Source organism: Aethalodelphis obliquidens, unplaced genomic scaffold (assembly GCF_003676395.1).
Source record: "Aethalodelphis obliquidens isolate GAN/ISIS:26980383/991018 unplaced genomic scaffold, ASM367639v1 scaffold20, whole genome shotgun sequence".
NCBI lineage: Eukaryota > Metazoa > Chordata > Mammalia > Artiodactyla > Delphinidae > Aethalodelphis > Aethalodelphis obliquidens.
Genome location: NW_020837964.1, coordinates 7,605,925 through 7,632,270, shown reverse-complemented (window position 1 = coordinate 7,632,270; position 26,346 = coordinate 7,605,925). Strand labels below are relative to the sequence as shown.

The following is a 26,346-nucleotide window of genomic DNA, read 5'->3' as shown; positions in this document are numbered from 1 at the left end:
CAAAAAGTTAATTCATAGGAAAACAAGAGATAAAAGAAACACAGTAGATTATTTTTAATTTAGTAAATGTAATTCCTGGCTGCAAAAATGATAAAAATAGTTTTTGGTGTTTAACAACACTGACTGGACAAAACAGAAACAAGAGGTTCATTGAGAAGTTAAAACCAAGTAGGGCCCTCCTTGTTATATCAAGAGGAGGATATCACATCTATTAGAAAAATAATTCATAGTTGAGTATGTATGCTAAAATTTAAGAATACAAATAATCTATGGTTAGCTTCTAAGTCAGTTCAGGGAGACGAAATATATAAAATGTACCAATTCACTTTAAAAGTATGAAAAGGGTAGGGGCTGGGGATGGGAGAGCGAGCAGAGAAACAGAATGATAATATTAAAATGCAAAATAGAATAGAAAAAAATCCAAATATATTAATAATCACATTAATTGTTGAGCAGGTTAGACTCCTATATTAAAAGATAGAGATGATCAGATTGGAGAAAAGAATAAAAGATCCAGGTGTGTGGAAGATTCCCTAAGGAGAGACTCTTGCAGACTGAAAAAGGCATCTCAACTCAGCTAGCAGGAGAAGGATACCTGCCCAATCAACTGAGAAATGGTGGAAATACTCAAGAAGTGTCAAGAAATGGTGCACAGTTGTCACTGTGCGGCAGGAAGAGGTGTGTCAGAAAATGCACTGCAGTTTGTAAGACACCCAAAGAGAAACAGAAGCTATCCCGGGACGAGGGGTGAGCTTTCTGGGAGGACAGAGGGTAAAAGTCTGGGGGAGGCCACAGAGGACTGGACAGACGAGGGACAGACCACAGGACACAGCTGCACGCAGCATTAGCCACTCCAGGCAGGGCTCAGCGTCCATGCCTACGTTCTCCACCAGGAACATGTCAAACCCCAGCACCGAAGAGCACCAAGCTTCCTCTGGACATCGAGGAAGGAAGGAGAAGTTCAGACAGGGCACCAAAGGATGCTATCCCCAGGGGAGGGTGCGTCCTCTGTGCTGGTTTCACACTCGATTCCTCACCATAATGGAATAATCCTATTTTGCTGAATGCTTATTGTGTGATTCACATAGCTTACATCACCCAATCCTAAGAAGAACCCTATAAGACATCGTTTCAGCCACATTTTAGAGGTGAGAAAAGCAAAACCGAAGGTCATGCCACTAGGAAGTGTCAGAATAGGGTTCAAACTCTAAGAATCTTGACTTCAAAAGTGATGCTTGACTCAAGCAACAGGACTCGGAAACCTAACACGGGTCTCGGGCCCTCCCGCTGGTGCTGGCGCTGAGGGATATTCTGCTTTTCTTCCCAAGAGCCCACTGAACAAAGGAGGAAGGAGAATCTGGGTGCCACACCTGGCTCCAGTGTCACATGCAACTGTTACCAAGCCGAGCTCGTTTTGCTGCATCATCATCATCTCTGCACCTGCCTGATGTCTCCACCTAACGGCGGGCTCTTTGGGGACAAACCTGAGAGCCACTCGCTCTGTGTCTGCAGGACTGAGCACAGTGCCTGGAAGGCAGCACTGCTCAGCGCAGCGTCCGTCAAGCGAATGAATGAGCAGAAGACAAACAACGGAAAGTAACTGGAGCAGCCTCCTCACACCACATGGCGGCCTCGCATTTAACACTCCTGATTTTGAAACACGTTCCTTGTTCATTTCTCAGCCTCTTGGCCACGCTTCCAAATCCTGGTATTAGTCGCACACATAGGAGCGTCTGTTTCCTGAAATCAGGTTGCTCTCACACCTAGATGACTAACTCTCGTACTTACATCACACCTGGCCCTTCGGCTTCACAACAGCCGGGCAAGACCTCACCTCTCAGAGATGCCCAGGGAGAGAACACAGTGTGAGCGCTGTGAAGTTTCCTTCCCTTGCGAAGAAAATAGTAACACTTTTTTGGGGTGTGAGCCATCAGGATACAGAAGGAAGACATCCCAAGGCCAGGGTCGCTCTCTCCGGAATGCCCTTCCTCCCTTGCCCACCTGGTAATGGTCTCCTCACCATTCTCAACGCAGCTCTGCTGTGACCCGCTTAGGAATTCTTCCAGAGCAGCAGCTAATCCCTCTTCTAGTGGCTGCTGGTACATCCTTTTTTTTTTTTTTATTTTTTTACAGCCTTTACTGCCGCTCCCTCCATCCATTCAGCACGCAGTTCATGAGTGTCTAGGACAAACCTGGCTCCTGGGATACACTGATGGGCAGAGAGATAGAGCCTGTGCTTAAGAACTTACAGTCTGATTCAGCGCTGTCCTAGAGAACCCCCTACAATGCTGGAAATGTTTGATATCTGCGCTGCTCAACAGAGTAGCCAACAGCTACATATGGCTACTGAAACTTAAAAACTTTCGTCTAATTTTAATGTACTGAGTTCTAACTTTAACCACATGTGGCTGGTAGCTGCCATACTGGACAGTGCAGGTAATCACGCGGCAGGATAATTACCTTGCGTATGTTGCAAATCCTGACATTGCTTTTCTGGCACATCTGGCTCCCTCTTCACCTGCACACAGATTCTTAAACGTAAGAGCCATGTTAGCCATTCCTGTATCTTTAGACTCAGTGCAACCCAGCACACAGAAGTGGCTCAATCGCTGCTGAATAAATGAATGGCTGGACAAAGGAGCAAGTGCTAAACACGTAACAGAGGACCTAGAGAAGTTTCGGTCTCCTAACCAAAACTGGGAGAGTGAGAGCGAGAGGCTGGAGAGCAGGATAAGGAAATTGTGTTGGATCTGCTGCTGTCCCCGTAAAAAGGTGCAAATTTAGGCACTTCCCTTCTGGTCCTTCTCCCTCAGCATCCCAGTTACGATCACTATCTTGGGAAGCAGACACGATTCACAGAGATAAGGGAGGGCTGGGAGCCCCCAGAGAGCACTTCACACTGGAGCACCTTCAGCTGCAAGCTGGGGAGAGGGCTGGGCAGAGGGGAGGCTTAAAATAAACAAGAGAGAAGACTCATCAGTTCCGCAGTGGAGGGAAACCACCCTTTGTTGACTGCGGGATTAGGGTTTTCCAGCTGCAGTTCTTAGAAGAGAAAGTGATAGTCTTTGCGCTTGAGAACCATTTCCTGGTCTGTGGTTCACTCACCGGAGATCCCTAAAGCGTGGACCGGTCTGAGGGTGCACTGGGAGGGGAAGCATGAGAGTGCAGAGTTACCGCACCGGGGCCTTCTTGTCTCTGCCCGGCAGAAGGAATGAGGTGTCACCAACAGATTCCGCAGGTAGGGACAGCAGCGCCTTTCCACAGAAGCGGTGCTGGGGGTCAGATCTCTAGAGGTGGGTGGGCCGGGGGCAGTGTGAAGTTGAAAACACCCTCCGATCACTCCACCCACTCGTGTGATGAGGGTTCAAAGAGCCCAACATACACTCAGTACTTGCACCAGTCACTTCACAGCTGGTCACTGTCCCAGCCCCTAACTGTCACCATGGACAGAATCCCTGATCTCAGAGCTGAATTCAATAGCAAGGCTTGAATTTACAGGTACCTTAAAAAAAAAATCTTATTTAAGCCATTATGCTAAGTGAAATAAGTCAGAGAAAGACAAATACTGTATATCACTTATATGTGGGATCTGAAAAAATACAACAAACTAGTGAATATTATCAAAAATGCAGACTCAGACATAAAGAACAAACTAGTGGGGCTTCCCTGGTGGCACAGTGGTTGAGAGTCCGCCTGCCGATGCAGGGGACATAGGTTCATGCCCCGGTCCGGGAAGATCCCACATGCCACAGAGCAGCTGGGCCCATGAGCCATGGCCGCTGAGCCTGCGCGTCCGGAGCCTGTGCTCCGCAACAGGAGAGGCCACAGCAGTGAGAGGCCCGCGTGCCGCAAAAAAAACAAAACAAAAGAACAAACTAGTGGTTACCAGTGGTGGGGAAGGGGCAGTATAGGTGCTGGAAAGTGGGAGGCACAAACTATTGGGTGTAATCAGGCTCAGAGATGTACTGTACAACATGGGGGATATATAGCCAATATTTTGTAATAACTATCAATGGACTGTAACCTTTAAAACTGTATGAAAAAATAAATTAGCCAAATTAAAAAAAAAATCTTCTTTAGCCATGTTAGTCACCCTCTGGCATGTTACAATCATGCCTGATAAAATCTATACACTAGGAATTTCAAGAAAGCTTAGGCTCCCAAATCCCTTCAAAGTGTCAGGAGTGATGACAGTCGTACATCTTACGATGTCTATTGTCAGTTGTCTAAATGTTTTAAACAGCGGAGCCTGAATTCAAAATGTAAAATAACCTGACTAAAAGGAAACTTTTCTACAGGTGAAATCACAGCTCCTGTGTTAAACCCTACCCAAGGCCAGGCCGATCCTCAAAGCACTGTTAGACCAGAATCCTGGCACCCGGCAAAAGACTCCCTAGGGTCTCCAAAGCAGAGAGCGACCCCACCGAAAGGTCATTTTCTCATCTGTTTTTGTCACTCCTCTGCTCACAAACTCTACCTCCTGGCCTCACCCTATTTTCAAACCTCATCTCCCACTCCTACCCCTTAAACACCCTGATTTCCAGGATGACGTGAAGTTTTTTGCTTCTGGGCCGTCTTCAGCTGCCCCTTGGCCCAGAATGCTGCTTCCGTCCACCTTCACAGCTGGAATCCTCAGGGCCACCTGAAATGCTTCTCTTCCAGGCAGCTGACTCTTCTTCCCCAGGAATAGCCACCCCCGGGGGCCCCGACGGTGGTCTGTCTGGGGTCTTCCTGAGCGCTCAGCACACTCGGGTTTGCAGCTGGCCATCTGGAAGCATCTGATCCCTTAATTAGTTTAATAAGTTCTTTGTAAGATGAGGCTTGTTATCTCTAATCCCCAGTTCCCAACACACAGTGGGTACAAAGTAAATGCCTCTTTTTCCCAACTGAACTGTACGAAAAAATAACGATCTCAGAAGGCTAATGATCTCGGAAGAGCCAACTCTGACTACCGTTGAGGACACAAGTGACAGGGTCAGGCGTCCTACCACCCAGAAGGGGGGCCTCTTGACTTTGCCTTGCTGGTTGACATGAACGGAATGACAATGAATATCCTAGTGTTGATGAGAAGGCAACAGGGCATATGGCGGTAGGGAGGAAAGCGTGCCTTTGAGTAAAGGGAGGGGCCCCAGCAGCAGCAAACCTGCCACCTAAGAAAGGAGAGAAGAGAAATTAACATCCACCAGCACTGCCTGTGTGCAGGGACTCACCATTTAATCCTTTGTGGTGGGTACTGTTATCCCCCTAGGACAGAGGTGAAAACCAAGGCTTCAAAGCTGGAAACACTTGCCTAGAGTCACTGGCTCAACAAGAGGCAGTCTGTACTGGAACTCACAGACCCTCTGTCTCCAAAGCCCACCCCTCACTCTTCCCAGTCTCTTCCTCACCACGATGCCTCCAAAACCCACAACAACCTTACAGGAGAAATCCCGAAGCCCTTTATGTAAGTAGTCCTTCTGTTAAGAAGTCCGCTGCCTTTTCTCTTCCATGGTGAAGGACTACACAAAATACAGAACATGTGACCCGAATGAAACACACTCTGCTGAAAAGGACATGCAGTGCCCTTGATGGAGGACAGGCAGGGTCTGAGCCCAGGGGCTTAATTAGGAGCCGGTGAGACTGCATGGATATTAAGGGTGGAGAAAGAAGCGCAGCCAGCAGGGCCATGGGCAGGTGGTGAGAACAACTGTCAGACAGAACTCTGGAAAGGGAATCCTTCAGGTGCTATCAAGAGCCCTGACAAAACCTCGGCTCTCCATGCCACATTACCAGGAGCAGGCGTGCAATGTGAGAATGTGAGACAGTCCGCCTGGGGTGGGAGGTGCAATGGGTGGACCTGACAGACGTGCGACGATTCACAGGGGCTCAGGATCCCCACGTCTCCAAGCAGGAGAGGCTCCCTGCTTCTCTCTCTGGTCCATCCATTCATTCACCTCCTCATTCGGTGGGTGTTTCTGAAGCACCTCCTATGTGCCCGGCAGTGTTAGGTGTTGGAGCTACAAGTGGAAGCAAAACTAGAGACCATCCCTGCCCTCATGAGCTGACAATCCAGACAGGGAGGCAGCGGCTCTTCAAGAAATCAGGCTGCGACCATTACAAACCGAGGTATGTGCTGTCAGTGAGGAAACACGGTTCTAGGTGTGGATAAAACGGGAAGCTGACCTACCCTGGGAGTCAGGGGAGTTTCTATGGGGGGGACTGCTGCTTAGTGAGCCATGAAGGATGAGCAGAGATTAAGTGACCAGCTGAGGGCGGGCAGGGAGGGGCATACACGTGCCCAACACGGGGAGATGGCGTGGAGAAGGATGCAAGCGAGGCTGGGGCATGTGAGCTGCACAAGGGACTCTCTCAGCTCCTTCCAGAAAGAGTCCCCAACACCCTCCTATTGCAGGCTCTATCCACCCAGTTCTTAAGCCAACACTGCAGCTTCAGCCTCCCCTGCAGGGTGGTCCAGAATTGGCTGGGCTGCCGTGTTCTTTGCGACGTGGTGTCGTGCACCCACACGCTGATCCTTGGCTTTATGCTTTGGTGGGTGCTGTCATCTTCTCCCACGGGCCCTGCCTTTTTCCTTGCTCATTCTATCAGACTCAACTTGCATGTCACCTCCTTCAGGAAGCCCTCTCCTAACTCCCTTCCCAAGCTGGCTTAGGCACTCCTGCTTGTAACTCCCTCAATATCTTCTGTGTCTCTCCATCATGCTATGTGGGATTGCAACTATGTCTCAACAGTTCCTGGTATACAGTAGTCACTCAATGAGTACAGTTGAGTTAAAAAATATAACAAGGGGTTAATATATACAATATATGAAATGCTCTGAAAAGCAAATAGGAAAATACCAAGACCCAGCTAGAGAAACGAGCATAGGATACAAATAATATAGCTAATATTTATCAAATGTCTACCACATGCCAGGTAATAGTCTAAGGGCTTTCTATGAATGAATTCACTTATTCTTTACCAAACCCCATGAGGTATGATTATCTCTACATTTTTGTGAATGAAGAATACGGCCCAGAGGAGCCAAGCAATTTGCCTGAAGCCACATGGCCAAATGCCCTGGTCCACCCACCATACTGAGTGTCACCTCCTGCTCTACTTGGCATGACGATACTTGGGCCCCTCCCAGGGAAGGAAACACAAGTGGGGGGAACATGAGAAGATGCTCACCCTCATTTGTAAACTAAAATCAAAACAACAGAGCTTGGAGAAGCATGATGAAGACTGGCAGCAGCCAGAGTTGGCAAGAGTGTGTGCCTCTGGAGGCATCCTGAACGGCCAACAGAGAGAGGACAGCTAAGTCCCTGCATACCATGAAACCCCAGGCAGGCAGAAAGGGGAAGCACATCCACATGCCTGACACAGATGGATTTTTAAATTTAAAACAAGATGTTCTCACCACCTCCAGGCTTCACCCAGATGCCACCTTCTCAAGGAGGCCTTGGCGTCTCACATGTGTGTGCTCGTGCGCCCGTGTGTATATACACCCACCACACCCACAGACGTGGGATTATCCTTGTTCATCACTCCTTCAACAGATATTTGAGCAAACAGAACATTTTTACACATATAATATATAATGTGTAATAAATAAATAAATATATAAAATTTGCATAAGCTTAGAGAGTGGTCCAGAAAGATCTATAGGGAAATATTAACATCAGTCACCTCTAAATAGAATTTGGGAAAAAAGAAGGGGGTAACTTGAATTTTTTAAAAGCTTATACTTTCCATAGTGTTTTAATGTTTTAAAGTGAAATACGTTACTTTTTAACTTTAAAAAGGAAGGAAGGAAGGAAGGAAGGAAGGAAGGAAGGGGGGAGGGAGGGAGGGAGGGAGGGAGGGAGGGAAAGAAGTCGGGGGAAGAAAAGGGAAGGGGCATTTTGGGGACCTGCAGTTAGATAGGCCACCATCCAAACCCATTTCTCTCTCATGAAACCACCCTGAAATAGCAGTGAAGGAATAAATTTTTAGAAAGATATAAATACAAGAAAAAGAGCAAGAAGGGACAAGGGCGGACAATGCATGTCACCACGTGGACAGGAAATAGGAAGAGGGAGGGCCAAGGTGACCGACCTGAAGTTTCCTCCAAGTGCCCAGGGAGGGGACGGGATGAGGCAGGGGCCGCTCCCCCAGAGCCTCTACAGCTCAGGACTTTGAGACGCCGAGGACCGGGAAGCGTGGCCATGCCCAGCTGTGGACTCCAGGGGTGGGGGGGCCCCAGAACCGAGTCAGAACTGCAGGAAGCCCCGGGGTGGGGGGGAACAGGGATCTGGGCCGAGGACACCGGAGAGGGTGTTGGGCTGGGCAGCCGGAAGTGGACAGGTGGCAGCAGTGGAGGGCAGTCACAATTCCCTTCTCCACGTTCACCACTGACATACAGGCCAGGAGGAGATTTTGCTATTTCTGTCTCTTCCGACAGTTCATCCATAATTTAGGATCAGAAAGTCATCAGGAAACCCTAAATCAAAAATGTAGGATCAGTCCTTCCATTGATTCCATTGATGACCTGCACAGCAGCTGGTCCTGTAAGTACAACTAGGGTCAGGTCCTCAGGCATCCAGGCATCGCCCACCCTTGCCCCGCCAGCCTTCTAGAAGTCTCCCTGAGACTTTCCCTAAACACATCAGCCCCTTGGCCAAGCCCACCTCCTCCCCAGGCTGCAGGCACACCTTGCCCTCGCCTCCATCCTCCTTTGTCAAGGCTGGCAGCACACCACCCAAGTTCAGAGATGGGAGCAGACAAGCCACAAAGAGTCAATGAGTATGTGGAGAAAAGACCCAACCTCAGTGATAAGTAAAGAAACGTGAATCAGAGAGAGACCGAAGTTTCCCCTTTTTTCACCCCACAAACAATGCTGGCAAGACAATGGCAAAACTACAAATCAGACCTCGCTGGTTATTGTTAAATATCTGTACAGTCTTCTTTTTTTGCCAGGGAGAGGGGTCAAATCACCAGTACAATCCTGCCTCTGGGAATTTATTCTAAGAAAATAACTGAGAAATAAAACAAGATAAAACCAAAGTAGTTTAGACCCAACCTAAATGTCCAATGATAAGAGACTAAGTAAAATATTGTATGTTCTCTTGAAAAAATATAATGGCATGACTAAAATTACAAACATGAAGACCTGAGACCTGCCCAATGTGGAAATAGGCGTATGCTATACTGAGTAGAAAAATGAAAATGCAAATGTTGTCATACAAAGTGTTGTCCACACACGCAGACACAAACACACACACACGTGCATGCACACACATAAGCAGAACAGGCTTTTTCCCACTGTGTGATTAGGGCCTGGTAAGAAAGTCAGATATCACGCATTTAAGGCAGTGTAAGAAAGTTTTAAAAGGCCCTGGATCTCAAAAAAAAAGAAAAAGCTGGGTCAGAATTCTGACTCTACCCCATTACCCTCTGGAGGTCCTAACTTCTGAAAGGCTCAGTTTCCTCACCTGTAAACTGGGGATGAAAAGATGACCTAGTTCATAGAGCTGTCAGGACTGCCTGAGTTACTGCATGTAAAATCCTGAGCCCCGCACCCGACCCACAGCAAGGATGTAATAAATATGTTATTGATGCCATCGCCGCTAGTGTCATCATTAGTGAGGCTCAAACATTCGGAGGGCTTGAGCCAGCTTGTCTCAAATAAATGCTGACGTGGGATGCGTCACACGGAGATGCCTTGTGGAATTCAGAAAGTGCTTCCTGTCTTGTGGGAGCTGCTGTTCACCTCCCATCTCTAAGATCAACAAGCTAACTTAAGCCAACTTCAGCGCCCGCCAGTCATTCACCAGTCCACATCAAGCAGATGATTCCATTTACGTGCACTGTCTGATCCAGAGGACAAAATTCATGTTTCCTTGTTACCAACTGGCTTCTGCCCATACAAGAATATAAACCCACGCGCCTCAACTTTCTTCCCTCCAAATTCTCCTACGTGCCAGTGGTCTGCTGAATAATGCACCCCCAAAGATGTCCTCATTCTAATCCCCGGGACCTGGGAATATGTGACCTGACGTGGCAAAAGGAACTTTGTAAATGTGATTGAGGCTCTTGAGATGAGGAGATTACCCTAGATGACACTGAGTGGGCCCAGTATCATCACAAGGGTCCTTATAAGAGAGAGGCAGGAGGGGCGGAGTCAGAGAAGGGGATGTGACAATGGAAGCAGAGGTCAGAGAGACAGATGCAGGGCCACAAACCAAGGAATGCGGGCGACCTCTAGAAACTGAAAAAGACAAGCAACCCAATCCTCCCCTAGAGCCTCTAGAAGGAGCACAACCCTGCCAACCCATTTTAGACTTCTGATGTCCAAAACTGTAAGAGTATAAACGTGTGCTGCCTTAAGCCACCGGTGCATTGCAGCAGCCACAGGAAACTCGTATGTGCTGTTGGTCCACTAAGAGCACTTGGATTTCGTAGGTGGGATCTGGTGTTCAGGAGTCGCACTGTGGCTCTATTCCAGCTCCACCTCCTGCGGCACTTGGACAAATCTGAGAGGTGTGGGAAATGGGGGCACCTCTGCGGACAGCACTCAGGAGGGTCCCTAACACATGGCCAAGCACTAGCCATTTTTTTAATTCGACTTGTTGTTTCTTTTCCTTTTTGTTTGAAACAGCTTTGTTGAGATATAATTTACATACTATAAAATTCACCCATTCAAAGTATACAATTTAGTGATTAGTAAGTGTATTTGCAGAGTTGTGCAACCATCGGTCACTCGCCATTCCTGTCATTCTCCCAGCCTCTGGCAACCACTCATCTACTTTCTGTCTCTACAGATTTGCCTACTCTGGACCTTTCAAATAAATTGTCATACAGTAAGTGGTCTTCTGTGACTAGCTTCTTTCACTTAGCGTTGTGTTCTCAAGGGTCATCCAGGTTGTAGCCTCTGCCAGTACTTCATTCCTTTTTATGACTGAGTAACATTCCATTGTATGGATCTAACAAATTTTGTTTACCTTTTCATCAGCTGATGGAGGCTGTTGACTTTTATTTTTTGCTATTTCTTCTAGCACTGAAATAAACTTTGATAATTAAGGGAGTTCCCTTGAAGTGTTGTGAGTGTGCGGGTGTGTGTGTCTTTTAACCTAAAGCCTAGAGGTAAAAAAAATGATATAAATGAACTTATTTACAAAACAGAAACAGACTCACAGATTTCAAAAACAAACTTATGGTTACCAAAGGGGAAAAGTGCAGGGGAGGAATAAATTAGGAGTTTGGGATTAACAGACACACACTACTATGTATAAAATAGACCTACCAACCAACAAGGACCTACTGTACAGCACAGGGAACTCTGCTCAGTATTCTGTGATAAGCTACATGGGAAAAGAAACTAAAAAAGAACGAATATATGTATACGTATAACTGAATCACTTTGCTGTACACCTGAAACTAACACAACACTGTAAATCAACTATACTCCAATAAAACTTAAAAAAAATAGAAAACAAAGCCTAGAGGAAAATCCTCAGGACTGGCAATTCCATCCCCCTAGAATGCCAAGCCAGCATCTTTGGAACCACTGAAGATATCTCATAGGAAGACTCAGGGATGCTGGCCAGAATGCTGCCCTAGGACCCTAGGGAGAGCTTTGCTGGTTTGAACTTAAATCCCTGAAGTGTCTTTTTATAAAACGGGTCACAGACTTCTGAGAGCTTCAGCATCGCCAGACCTGGCACCACCTAGCTCCTCCCTTTGGCACTTCGTGTCCCCACCCCTCTGAGCCTCAGTTTCCCCACCTCTAAGGAAGGCTAATCATAGCTAGCCTTGTTGTGTTGCTATGTTGCCAAGTTGCTAGGTCAGAGAGCCAGTGAGGGGATGAAATGATATGCACTGACTGGTTAAACACAAACAGCGAGGCTTCCGCTACAGTGGGAGCCCAGCACCACATCAGCAGCACCATTAATGGAGACTGGCTCTTTGCAGGGCCCGTGCAGGTGGAGCCAGAGCCCTGGTCCTGGGGGTCCACCCCGGTAGGGAGGACTAGCTTTTCACCAACATCTGCAAACTGAATTTTACTATTGTTTTGAGACCCTCTGCAGACAATGTACCCCTCTCACAACTGTGACTGGGGAAGGGGGCGACTTCTACTCCCCACTCCCCATCTTTTGTTCACCACTGATGAATGGGACTTGGAAACAGTTCCTAAGATTTTTTTTGAGGTAGTTGAGAGAGGAAAACAATATCGGAGCTGGCAGGGAAAGTAATCTGTCGATTTCCGAGTCTTGACAGTAGTCAAGATTCCATCAGCCTCCTCTGGATGCCAAAATCAAATCCGGAATTGGGAGACGGAGAGTCGACTTCCCCCTTGGATTGGCCTTGCATCAGGCTGACGGTCAGATTTTCCATCACAGTCAGGCACTTTCCACTCAGATGCAGCAGCCACGTTGGACAGGTCTGCACATTACCCATAAAAGGGTTTTAAGTTCATTCATTCACACAAGTTGCTCACTTGCCATGCTTTGAAAGACAAAACCTAAGAACCCCTTAGGCTTTGGTGGTGGTTATGTGTCTGGAAAATGACCCACTTCTGAAAAAACAAAAAGGTTGGTTAAAGTCTGCTGCCTGGGAGTGGGTGTTTCAAGTTTGTTAAAAGAACAGCTGTGCCCAGGGAAACGGATACCTGCCTTCACGAGAGGCCCCGCGTGGACACCCTCTTCAGACTTTCTGTGATTCACCAGATGGCTTGGGGCCACTGCCCCGCACCACTGGGGACAAGATGGGCACCTCCAGAAGCAGTGGTGATTCTAAAGGTCATGAACCAGGGTCAAGTTCAGGGCATGGAACAAGATGTTTCTGAAACAATCACAATTTTGAGGAAGTATCAGGGAACTATAACAAGCCCACAGGGTTATTCAGGACTTTTACCACTATCCTCTTAAGGGAACCCAGCCTATAATTTTCCTTTCTCCTCCCTTCCTTGTCTGGTTTGGAAATCCAGGTTATACTGGTCTTTACACAAGAGTTGGAGTGTTTTCTCTTTTTCTGTTCTCTGCAACCATTCAGATATGAGAGGTAAAGTTTCCGTTCTAGAATATTAGGGGGGCTTGCCTGTAAAATCATCTGAGCCTTGTGTGCCTTCTCCCCGCTTTATATGACAGATGTGTAAAGACTGATTTAATAATTTAAGAGTGGTTGCCTGAGGGAGACCTTCAAGATGGCGGAGGAGTAAGACGTGGAGATCACCTTCCTCCCCAAAAACACATCAGAAATACATCTACATGTGGAACGACTCCTACAGAACACCTACTGAACGCTGGCAGAAGACCTCAGACCTCGCAAAACGCAAGAAACTCCCCACGTCCCTGGCTGTGTGGCTGACAGGCTCTTGGTGCTCCAGCCGGGTGTCAGGCCTGTGCCTCTGAGGTGGGAGAGCCAAGTTCAGGACACTCACTTTTCCACCAGAGACCGCCCAGCTCCACGTAATATCAAACGGCGAAAGCTCTCCCAGAGATCTCCATCTCAACGCCAAGACCCAGCTCCACTCAATGACCAGCAAGCTACAGTGCTGGACACCCTATGCCAAACAACTAGCAAGACAGGAACACAGCCCCATCCATTAGCAGAGAGGCAGCCTAAAATCATAATAAGGACACAGACACCCTAAAACACACCACCAGACATGGTCCTGCCCACCGGAAGGACAAGATCCAGCCTCATCCACCTGAACACAGGCACTAGTCCCCTCCACCAGGAAGCCTACACAACCCATTGAACCAACCTTAGCCACTGGGGGCAGACACCAAAAACAACAAGAACTATGAACCTGCAGCCTGCGAAAAGAACACCCCAAACACAGTAAGATAAGCAAAAGGAGAAGGCAGAGAAACACACAGCAGATGAAGGAGCAAAATAAAAACCCACCAAACCAAACAAATGAAGAGGAAACAGGCAGTCTACCTAAAAAGAATTCAGAGTAATGATAGTAAAGATGATCCAAAATCTTGGAAATAGAATGGAGAAAATACAAGAAATGTTTAACAAGGACCTAGGAGAACTAAAGAGAAAACAAACAATGATGAACAACACAATAAATGAAATTTAAAATTCTCTAGAAGAAATCAATAGCAGAGTAACTGAGGCAGAAGAACGGATAAGTGACCTGGAAGATAAAATAGTGGAAATAACTACTGCAAAGCAGAAGTAAGAAAACAGAATGAAAAGAAATGAGGACAGTCTTAGAGACCTCTGGGACAACATTCAACACACCAACATTCGAATTATAGGGGTCCCAGAAGAAGAAGAGAAAAACAAGGGACTGAAAAAATATTTGAAGAGATTATAGTTGAAAACTTCCTTAATATGAGAAAGGAAATGGTCAATCAACTCCAGGAAGCTCACAGAGTCCCATACAGGATAAATCTGAGGAGAAACATGCCAAGACACATAGTAAGCAAACTATCAAAAATTAAATACAACGAAAAAATATTAAAAGCAGCAAGGGAAAAACAGCAAATACATACAAGGGAATCCCCATAAGGTTAACAGCAGATCTTTCAGCAGAAACTCTGCAAGCCAGAAGGGAGTGGCAGGACATATTTAAAGTGATGAAAGGGAAAAACGTACAACCAAGATTACTCTACCCAGCAAGGATCTCATTCAGATTCGACAGAGAAATTAAAACCTTTAAAGACAAGCAAAAGCTAAGAGAATTCAGCACAACCAAACCAGGTTTACACCAAATGCTAAAGGAACTTCTTTAGGCAGGAAACACAATAGAAGGAAGAGACCTACAATAACAAACCCAAAACAATTAAGAAAATGGTAATAGGAACATACATATCGATAATTACCTTAAATATAAATGGATTAAATGTTCCTGCCAAAAGACACAGACTGGCTGAATGGATACAAAAACAGGACCCGTATAAATGCTGTCTACAAGAGACCCACTTCAGACCTAGGGACACATAAAGACTGAAAGTGAGGGGATGGAAAAAGATACTCCATGCCAATGGAAATCAAAAGAAAGTTGGAGTAGCAATACTCATATCAGACAAAACAGACTTTAAAATAAAGACTGTTGTAAGAGACAAAGAAGGACACTACATAATGATCAAGGGATCCATCCAAGAAGAAGATATAACAATTGTAAACATTTATGCACCCAACATAGGAGCACCTCAATATATAAGGCAAATGCTAACAGACATAAAAGGGGAAATCAACAGTAACACAATCATAGTAGGGGACTTTAACACCCCACTTTCACCAATGGACAGATCATCCAAAATGAAAATAAATAAGGAAACACAAGCTTTAAATGATACATTAAACAAGATGGACTTAATTGATATTTACAGAACATTCCATCCAAAAACAACAAAATACACATTTTTCTCAAGTGCTCATGGAACATTCTCCAGGATAGATCATATCTTGGGTCACAAATCAAGTCTTGGTAAATTTAAGAAAATTGAAATTGTATCAAGTATCTTTGCCGACCACAACGCTATGAGACTAGATATCAATTACAGGAAAAGATCTGAAAAAAATACAAACACATGGAGGCTAAACAATACACTACTTAATAACAAAGTGATCACTGAAGAAATCAAAGAGGAAATCAAAAAATACCTAGAAACAAATGACAATGGAGACACGACGACCCAAAACTTATGGGATGCAGCAAAAGCAATTCTAAGAGGGAAGTTTAGGGGCTTCCCTGGTGGCGCAGTGGTTAAGAGTCCACCTGCCGATGCAGGGGACACGGGTTCGTGCCCTGGTCCGGGAAGATCCCACATGCCGCAGAGCGGCTGGGCCCGTGAGCCATGGCCGCTGAGCCTGCACATCCGGAGCCTATGCTCCGCAGCGGGAGAGGCCACAGCAGTGAGAGGCCCGCCTACCACAAAAAAAAAAAAAAAGAGGGAAGTTTATAGCAATACAATCCTACCTTAAGAAACAGGAAACATACCGAATAAACAACCTAACCTTGCACCTAAAGCAATTAGAGAAAGAAGAACAAAAAAACCCCAAAGATAGCAGAAGGAAAGAAATCATAAAAATCAGATCAGAAATAAATGAAAAAGAAATGAAGGAAACAATAGTAAAGATCAATAAAACTAAAAGCTAGTTCTTTGAAAAGATAAACAAAATTGATAAACCATTAACCAGACTCATCAAGAAAAAAAGGGAGAGGACTCAAATCAATAGAATTAGAAATGAAAAAGGAGAAGTAACAACAGACACTGCAGAAATACAAAGGATCATGAGAGATTACTTCAAGCAACTACATGCCAATAAAATTGATAACCTGGAAGAAATGGACAAATTCTTAGAAAGGCACAACCTTCCGAGACTGAACCAGGAAGAAATAGAAAATATAAACAGACCAATCACAAACACTGAAAATGAGACTGTGATTAAAAATCTTCCAACAAACAAAAGCCCAGGACCAGACGGCTTCACAGGTGAATTCTATCAAACATTTAGAAAACAGCTAACACCTATCCTTCTCAAAGTCTTCCAAAATATAGCAGAGGGAGGAACACTCACAAACTCATTCTATGAGGCCACCATCACCCTGATACCAAAACCAGACAAAGATGTCACAAAGAAAGAAAACTACAGGCCAATATCACTGATGAACACAGATGCAAAAATCCTCAATAAAATACTAGCACACAAAATCCAACAGCACATTGAAAGGGTCATACACCATGATCAAGTGGGGTTTATCCCAGGAATGCAAGGATTCTTCAATATATGCAAATCAATCAATGTGATAAACCATATCAACCAGCTGAAGGAGAAAAACCATATGATCATCTCAAAATATGCAGAAAAAGCTTTTGACAAAGTTCAACACCAATTTATGATTAAAACGCTCCGGAAAGTAGGCATACAGGGAACTTACCTCAACATAATAAAGGCCATATATGACAAACCCACAGCGAACACCATTCTCAATGGTGAAAAACTGAAACCATTTCCTCTAAGATCAGGAACAAGACAGGGCTGTCCACTCTCACCACTATTATTCAACACAGTTTTGGAAGTTTTAGCCACAGCAATCAGAGAAGAAAAAGAAATAAAAGGAATCCAAATCGGAAAAGAAGAAGTAAAGCTGTCACTGTTTGCAGATGACATGATACTATACATAGAGAATCCTAAAGATACTACCAGAAAACTACTAGAGCTAATCAGTGAACTTGGTAAAGTAGCAGGATACAAAATTAATGCACAGAAATCTCTTGAATTCCTATACAATAATGATGAAAAATCTGAAAGAGATATTAAGGAAACACTCCCATTTACCATTGCAACAAAAAGAATAAAATACCTAGGAATAAACCTACCTAGGGAGACAAAAGCCCTGTATGCAGAAAACTATAAGACACTGATGAAAGAAATTAAAGATGATACAAACAGATGAAGAGATATACCATGTTCTTGGATTGGAAGAATCAACACTGTGAAAATGACTCTACTACCCAAAGCAATCTACAGATTCAATGCAATCCTTATCAAACTATCAATGGCATTTTTCACAGAACTAGAACAAAAAAATTCACAATTTGTATGGAAACACAAAAGACCCTGAATAGCCAAAGCAATCTTGAGAAAGAAAAACGGAGCTGGAGGAATCAGGCTCCAGGACTTCAGGCTATACTACAAAGCTACAGTAATCAAGACAGTATGGTACTGGCACAAAAACAGAAAGATAGATCAATGCAACAGGATAGAAAGCCCAGAGATAAACCCACGCACATATGGTCACCTTATCTTTGATAAAGGAGGCAAGAATATACAATGGAGAAAAGACAGCCTCTTCAATAAATGGTGCTGGGAAAACTGGACAGCTACATGTAAAAGAATGAAATTAGAATACTCCCTAACACCAGATACAAAAATAAACTCAAAATGGATTAGAGACCTAAATGTAAGGCCAGACACTATAAAACTCTTAAAGGAAAACATAGGGAGAACACTCTATGACATAAATCACAGCAAGATCCTTTTTGACCCACCTCCTAGAGGAATGGAAATTAAAACAAAAATAAACTAATGGGACCTAATGAAACTTAAAAGCTTTTGCACAGCAAAGGAAAGAATAAACCAGATGAAAAGACAACCCTCAGAATGGGAGAAAATATTTGCAAATGAAGCAACTGACAAAGGATTAATCTCCAAACTATACAAGCAGCTCATGCAGCTCAATAACAAAAAACCAAACAACCCAATCCAAAATTGGGCAGAAGACCTAAACAGACATTTCTCCAAAGAACATATACAGATTGCCAACAAACACATGAAAGGATGCTCAACATCACTAATCATTAGAGAAATGCAAATCAAAACTACAATGAGGTATCACCTCATACCGGTCAGAATGGCCATCATCAAAAAATCTACAAATAATAAATGCTGGAGAGGGTGTGGAGAAAAGGGAACCCTCTTGTACTGTTGGTGGGAATGTAAATTGATACAGACACTATGGAGGTTCCTTAAAAAACTAAAAATGGAACTACCATATGACCCAGCAATCCCACTACTGGGCATATACCCTGAGAAAACCATAATTCAAAAAGAGTCATGTACCACAATGTTCACTGCAGTTCTATTTACAATAGCCAGGACATGGAAGCAACATAAGTGTCCATCAACAGATGAATGGATAAAGAAGATGTGGCACATATATACAATGGAATATTATTCAGCCATAAAAAGAAACAAAATTGAGTTATTTGTAGTGAGGTGGATGGACCTAGAGTCTGTCATACAGAGCAAAGTAAGTCAGGAAGAGAAAAATAAATACCATATGCTAACACATACATATGGAATCTAAAGAAAAAAAAAAGTGGTTCTGAAGAACCTAGGGGCAGGACAGGAATAAAGACGCAGATGTAGAGAATGGACTTGAGGACATGGGGAGGGGGAAGGGTAAGCTGTGACAAAGTTAGAGAGTGGCATGGACTTATATATACTACCAAATGTAAAACAGATAGCTAGTGGGAAGCAGCTGCATAGCACAGGGAGATCAGCTCGGTGCTTTGTGACTACCTAGAAGGGTGGGATAGGGAGGGTGGGAGGGAGATGCAAGAGGGAGGAGATATGAGGATATACATATATGTATAGCTGATTCACTTTGTTGTGAAACAGAAACACACCATTGTAAAGCAATTATACTCCAAAAAAGATGCTTAAAAAAAAAAAAGAGTTATTGCCCTATTCAGGTTTTCTAGTTGTGAGTCCGTTTTGTTAAGTTGTATTTTTTTAATGAAATTGACCATTTACTCCTGGCTTTCAAATTGAATGGCACAGAGTTAATCTCAATTTCTCAGGCTTAGAAGAATTGTATCTGTCCATCAGTGAGAAATGAGGGTGAGTCCAAGTGGCTTCTGCCCCACGAGCACTCTGGGGGTCCCCCACTCAGGGCATATTGTTTTTCAATTTTCTTTTACATTGGAGTATAGCTGATGAACAATGTTGTCATAGTTTCAGGTGCACAGCAAAGAGACTCAGTCATACATATGCATGTATCCATTCTCCTCCACACTCCCCCCCGGCATCCAGGCTGCCACATAACGTTGAGCAGAGTTCAGTCAGGGCATATTTTTATCAGGGATCAGGAACTGCCTTGTACTGCCTGGGAGCCAGCTGAGCAGTGATCTAGGGACCATCACTGGAGTCGAACTGCCTGGGTTTCTCTCCTAGTCCCAACCTGGACCCTTGTAACTTCAGTCTCCTCCTCCAAAAAATGGGTAGTCTCCTAACAGCTGCCAGTTAGGACTGAGAGGGTCACCAAAGGACTTTGTAAACTCCAAGGCCTAACAGGGAAGTTCCCAGGCAGTAAGACTTCCACTTAACAACTTCATTTCACAAACTTTCAACTTACGAATTCTCAGGAATGCAAACTCAAGGACCAGAGCAAAAGGGCTTCAACTCTCCCCAGTACCACCAACTGGTGTTCCCAACCACTGTCTGTCATTTTTGTCCCAACCACCTTGGTGCTTATTCGTCTAGAGCAGCGAGCAGTTCTGAAAGCAGGGTCCCTGGTGCAGCGGCGGCATCTGGGAACTTGCTAGCAATGCAGATTTTCAGGCTCTGCTCCATACCTACTAAATCAGAAACTCTGGGGGTTGGCACAGTAATCTGTGTTTTAACATACCCGCCAGTGGATTCTGATGCCGGCTCCATGTCTGAGAGCACGAGGTTCTCGAAAGTCATAGGGCATCTCCCATGTTCACGCTTCATTCTGAAGTGCTTTTAAAACATGGTTACTCCATGATGATCAATAAAAGGAAAACGATCATCGTGCTGATAGAGTGAGTAGGAGGAGATAAACAAACATGAGAGAAGTGAAAGCCGAGATAATTTTAAAAGATCAATGGAGAGACGATGGCAAGTGTTGCACGTTTGTGTGGGATGACTCACTCAGTGATAGGAACAATTCTGAAAACACTGAATCAGGCGGTGTCTGAGATGCAGCACCTGGGCCACAGACAACACTCATCAGAAAACAAGGACGATGATTCTCAAAATTCGAGGAAATGTGAACACGGGGTCACCGGGTCAGCATCAAAGTGGAAACTCACTGGCTTCATGGAAATTCGGAAAACGCTGGGCGTCTGTGTGTTGCGCTGGGCCTCAGAGTTTGCTCCTAGGCAGGGGTGTGTCCACAGGTTAAAGGCTCATCTGAATCTGTCACATATTGATGCTTTGGCCTATTCTGATGAAACAGAACTAATCAGTTCTAGACCAGACCACAGCAGGAGTTCACTAACCCAACGGTTTTTCTATATGGATGAAACAGTCTGTTTTAGGAAAAAAAAAAAGCGAGAGAGAGGGATGCCTGGTAGACAGTGCATTTGCAAGAAGGAGAAATTATATCAGGTTTTAAATGTTTAAAGGACTAAATCACACTCCCACTTACAAGCTTAAAGCCGAAGGAGTAACTCGATCTACCAACAAAGGATGGGATCTATGAACCACCCATCACTTACAACCAAACGCTTATGCGGGAACTACTGTATATATCATGGCAGTTAAAATTCAGCATTTAAAAGACACAATCCACACCCTGCCCCCTGAGATTCATTTGACTGGGGTAGAGCCCAATTTTAACAAGCTCCCGAAGGGATACTGAGGCAGATGGTACCCGGACCACAGAGCCATTTGTCATTATGGGAGAAGAATCAGAAGCAAAAGCGGCACTGAGTCGCTGCACGCGCTTCACAAACATTGCTGGGGAAAATGCTGTCTGAAACCAAAGCACCACCCGCTGGAGCCCCAATTTAGCACCTGTTCCCACAGCTCAGATCGGGGAAGTCAGCAGTAAATGAGTAACGTGTTACATAAGTTGCTTTTCTGTATGCAGAACCTTAATTCACCAAAGAGGAGTTGAAATCATATAAAAAGCAACAGCCCACCCCCAAAACAAATGCTGGGAAAGCGTAGCCAGGATCTCCCCGTCCCCCTCTGCAAGGCAAAGATGAGGCCCCCTCCGTGCTGAAAACCCTGCTACCTCACCCTTGTGCCACTGGGATCTGGATCCTTGGGGGCAGTGGTCAGAGAAGGTGGGGCTGGGGAGGGGGGGTAGGAAAACATTCAGGGTCTGCATGGGCATGGACACTGGCCGCATCAAGGCTTCCCTCGGCCTGAAAACATAAGTGGAGTCATGCTGTGCTTGACTATGCCTCTGACCCCTGGCTGGCAAGTTCTGGAACGACACAACCCCCTCTGTCTTGGGTCTTCTCCAAGAACCCCAAACCTTTCTCTCCTCTCTCTCTCTCTCTCTCTCTCTGGCAAGGATTCTCAGTCTTTTCCTCTTCCCAGTTACTCCAAGACCTGGATATCATGCTATTTCTAACTAGAGTGTTAAAAGCTGACCAGGGCTGGGGCATTTATCACCCCAGTGACCACAGAAGATGTCACGCAGATACGGAAAGGCATACCATCTACGTAACATATGTGTTACTCCTTCCAGTCAGTCAGCCTCAGGAGTCTTCTCAACAATGACCCAGAGACACCAACTCTCAACCTAGCAGAGCGCAGACTGTAAGTTTCAGAGGGTGCAGTCCTTACCTATCTTTTTATTACTTTACTCCAAGCACCTCGCGTGGTGATTAACTCTCAGGAAGAACAAAAGAAGTATTGAATTGACTTAAATTGACACCTGATGTGAAACGTAATTATCACCCCATTTTGCCACAAAGCAGGTCCCCAAATGCATGAGAGCCACCTAGGGCGCTTGTTAAAAACCCATCTTCTGGGCTCCACCCCAGACTTAGTAAATCAGATTCTACAGGATTTGCATTTTAACAAAGCGCCAAGGAATCTGACACACAAGAATTTGAGAACCACTGCCTTAGGCTTATGAGAACCTCAAGGACACCAACATTGTGGGATGCCATTAAACAAAAGGGCGCTTTGGGAACACCCAAAACCAAACAAAAGAGAGGCAGGTGGCTTCCTCCCCTCTGTCCAGGCATGGGCCCGAGTGGAGTAGAGAACATTCAACATCGGGAAAAAATGAGGCCAAGAAGAGATCAAAGACAAGAAAGACCTGGGGAAGCACTCGAGGTTAACAAGGCCACCACTGAGGCCAGCAGGCTCATTCTCATCTGTTTCCCCGGGTCATGGGGAACCATGCTTCATCACCAGATCGTGAACCGGGCGGTATCGATGAGGCCCAAGGACAGTTTGCGCACAGCTAGCAGCCCTGCCCCGCTCTGGAAAAGGGCATGGAAGGAGAAGCATGCCTTCACTGAAACTTCTCTACAGGTCTGCCTTCTGTCTCAGCCCTGCAGTGTGGCAGCTAGAGTCAGCACGCTTCCCCGCCCACGTTCCCATCCCCCCACTCTCAGGGCAGCCACATCTTGAGCAGGGTAGAGGGCTGCTCCCGGCCGGGGTGCCAGCAATCACACCCAAGTTCCCTGAGCCTGCACCCAAGGAGCCTCACAAGCCCCCCTTCCAGAGACAGGGAATCCCTCCGCTGCTGTCACAGGAACGCCAAACACCAGTGTTTGTGCCAGGACTCATTTACACAAGCCCACTCCTCCCCAAGAGATGGATTTTTAAAACAAACAGCTTTTCCATATGTTAGCAAGCAGAGTCATGTCAGCATCAGGGATCCCCAGACGGAAACATGAGTCAGTCTGGGGCAGAGACTGCTAAATAAATCCTGTTTGGGTGAAATTCCTCTCTCTGGAGAAAGAGGAACCTCAAAGCGGATCGCTCAGATTCCCTGGCAAGAATGCCTAAAGACGCCACGTTCTCCCCAGCCGGGCACGCCCTGAGCACCCTGAACTCTGAAATCATCACCCCTCTAACGTGCATCTGCCTCTGTCACCCCATCCTTCCGGAAACTCTCCCAACCCGTCCCACCTGCGTCCCGGCACCCCTATTCCCACACGCACTCTGGTTCCATCCAGGGCATCGGGTGGCCCTACTCTGTTGGGCATGGGTTGTCCACACTCGAGCAGGATTTCCTGACATCCCAAGGCTTAGAGTTCTGGCAGCTAAAGAGACAAATGCACCACGTGGACACACGGATACCTGAGAAATGAAGGAACACAGGTAACAGGTGCAGACGGCTCACCTGGGAGACTCAGCCACTGAGCACTCTGTTGAGGAGATGTCAGATTTGGGAGCTTGAATTACCTGGGTCATCGCCTCCTCTTTCCTTAATTTTGCTTGTGGGGACTTGGTCAGAGAGAGGGATCCCTGAATCTTTGCTGTGTTGCTTGCGGGAGGTGGCAAGAAGGTACAAAGCAAAAGAACTGGCCTAGGAGGGGGTCGGGGCAGCATTTAGGACCTAACACAGACATGAGGCCAGATCATGCATGTTAGCGAGAGATGAGAGGCAGGAGGCTCCAGCTTAAGGACCAGTTGGGAGAATTCCAAGTCCAAACTGAGAAGCAGCAGAGCCTGGGCCAGACCTCGCCTCTCCGGGCTACAGCGCTGAGGGCAGGAGACTGGAAGCAAGGGCTCTGGGAGGTGCATGCGGCCTCCGAAAGGCACTGGTCCTGTGGGGACATGAGTCTCGGGTCCTGATGGGTGAAGACTCTGAGCCGCCCTCAGAGCAGGGGCTCCAGAGCGGTTACCATGGCTTCGGGTGCCTTTAAGCACAACCAGGGATTTCCGACGCAGGACAAGCCTTGGCTGGAGCATCAGTGGCTGGGCCCCGGCCCCGGCCCCCCCCCCCCCCCCCCACCCCCGCCCGCCCGCCACGCATAGGTGTCTGTAACCAGTGCAGGCACGTGAGCGAGCCCACAGTGCCCTAGGTGAAAGAGACAAAGGAACAATTACTGCCTGGCTGAGGGTCAGGGCCGGGGTGGGAGCAATGTGTTTCCCTAGGCTGCCCGCAAAGCCCCATCCGAGAGGAAGACCAGCCACGTACCGAGTCCGCTCTCCGCCAGCGCCGCGGGGCTCACGTGGCAGTCGCCCAGGTCCTGCTCACCCACGTCATTCAAATCCAAGCCGGGCTGGTGGGACCCGTTGCCAAAATGCCTCTCTTCCTTCTCGGAGCCGGCGTCCCCGTTTTCCATCCCATTCTGCGCCTTTTTCAGGGGCATTATTTGCAAGCCACTGGGGGTAGTCCTGTAAGACACCGTCTTGGTGGCCCTGTCCCCGCCTGCAGGGGGCTTGGCCGGATACCCTTTTTTCGGCTTGGACAGGGAAGGGTTGATCCGCTTCCGTTTATGGGAAGTCCCTTTGCTCTTGCCGGATTCCGAGGGTCTGTGGGACAGTTTTTCGACCGAGGGGCCTCGGCCGTCCCGCAGAAGCTTGGAGGCGCCGGACTGCTTCCCCGACTTGAGCCTCTTGTCCTTGGCCAGGTGCAGCCCGTTGAACTCATCAATGAACTCCTCGCAGTGCAGCAGGTGGTGCTCGGGCTCCCACGTGTCCTCCGTGCTCCCGTAGCCTTTCCACCGGATCAGATACTCCCATTTTCCCTTCTTGTTCTTCCTCTTGTCTACAATCCTTTCAACCTGGGATGCAAGAGGAGAATCAGGAAAGAGAGATAGACAGAAGAAAAAAAAATTAGTCCCAGAACACAAGAACAACGCAGAGCCCTCGGGATAGATGCATCCGCCCTGCCCATGGGGCGAGCTGCTCCCGAGGCAGGAAGCTGACCCTCCCAGGAGCCTTCAAGAAGGCTGGTTTATTTTAGGACATCGCTGAAGGAAACTGGCGGTGAACAACAACCATCGTTGTTTCCCATGACAACTGCACGATGCCACACCTGCCTGGCTGCATCGACCTGTCCATCCAAGGCTTACTCTTACTCGAAATCGCATTGCAAGCGTTCACTGAAGATCTATATTCTTTTCATTGCACCAAAGTCGAAACAGACTTTTAAAGACCAATTTGGTGTGCGTTTTTCACCGTTACTTATAATAATAAGTAACACTGAGCGTTTACATTATAGGCACTCTTCTAAATGTATCCTAACTTACAATGATACTAACGATTAGTAATACTCGCTGGGCATGTGAGAGGCAGACGCTACTAAATGCTGGCCATGGATGGCCCCATTTCATTTTCTCCAGACAACAACCCGATGCAGTAGGTGTTCTTCCTATCCGCACTTTACAGAGAGGGAAGTGGGGCTGAGAGATTGTCTCTCAACCAAGCTCCAAGCTGGTAAAAGCAGAGCTGGGATTTGAACCACTCTCACCCCGAGTTTTTTTTCTTAACCATCAGGCCATACCAACTCTCTCTCAACTATAAAAATCTTCCATATTGGCCAAAACTGACTCGAATCAATGAAGCCCAATATCCCCCTATTCGGCTCCCCCAGCTGCAACACAGGGGGTACAGCTGCGAGGTAAGGTGATGGGTGACATTTTTTGAGCGCCTATTATGTACCTTGCATAACCCCACAGGGTGTACCTTATTAATGCTCCGATTTGATAGATGAGGGATTAAGTATGACGCAAGCTGCCTACGATGCAGGGCTAAGAGGTGGTAGAGGTAGATCTGAGCATATATCTGGTTTTCGAGCCATGTAACTCCTGTCTATGTACCTTCAAAAGTAAGTAAATCTCTCATCTTCAACAAGACATGGAAAAACACACTTAGAGAATGCCAGTCCGAAGGCTAATAACTGGTGAATCGGGGGGAAGGGTGAGTGAGGCTTCACTTATTATTCTCTCAACTTTGCTATACATGTGAAATTTTTAATGAAAAAAATTGACAGAAAATTTCCAGTGCTCTACCCAAAAAAGAGCTAAATTTCAATGAAAAAGTAAACAATTATATTCAAAAGTTTACTATATTTTAATGTCAAGATAATATACTTTTCTAGGATGGAATTCGACCCAGTGAAATGAAGTAATAAGTGAGGAATATGCCCTCAAAACTCATGGAAAAAAAACCAATATGAGAGGGGAGAAGCAG

General features: G+C 46.2%; 1 protein-coding gene across 2 annotated transcripts in view; it reads right to left on the bottom strand.

Annotated features, from left to right (window-relative positions):
* CDYL2 (chromodomain Y like 2) overlaps nucleotides 1-26,346 on the bottom strand; it is a 189,034-nt gene that overhangs the window by 38,076 nt on the left and 124,612 nt on the right. For both annotated transcript variants that reach the window (XM_027119192.1, XM_027119194.1), the window contains exon 2: nucleotides 24,347-24,935. In XM_027119192.1, coding sequence (XP_026974993.1) covers nucleotides 24,347-24,935 — 589 coding nt within the window. The remainder of the gene's footprint in view (nucleotides 1-24,346; nucleotides 24,936-26,346) is intronic.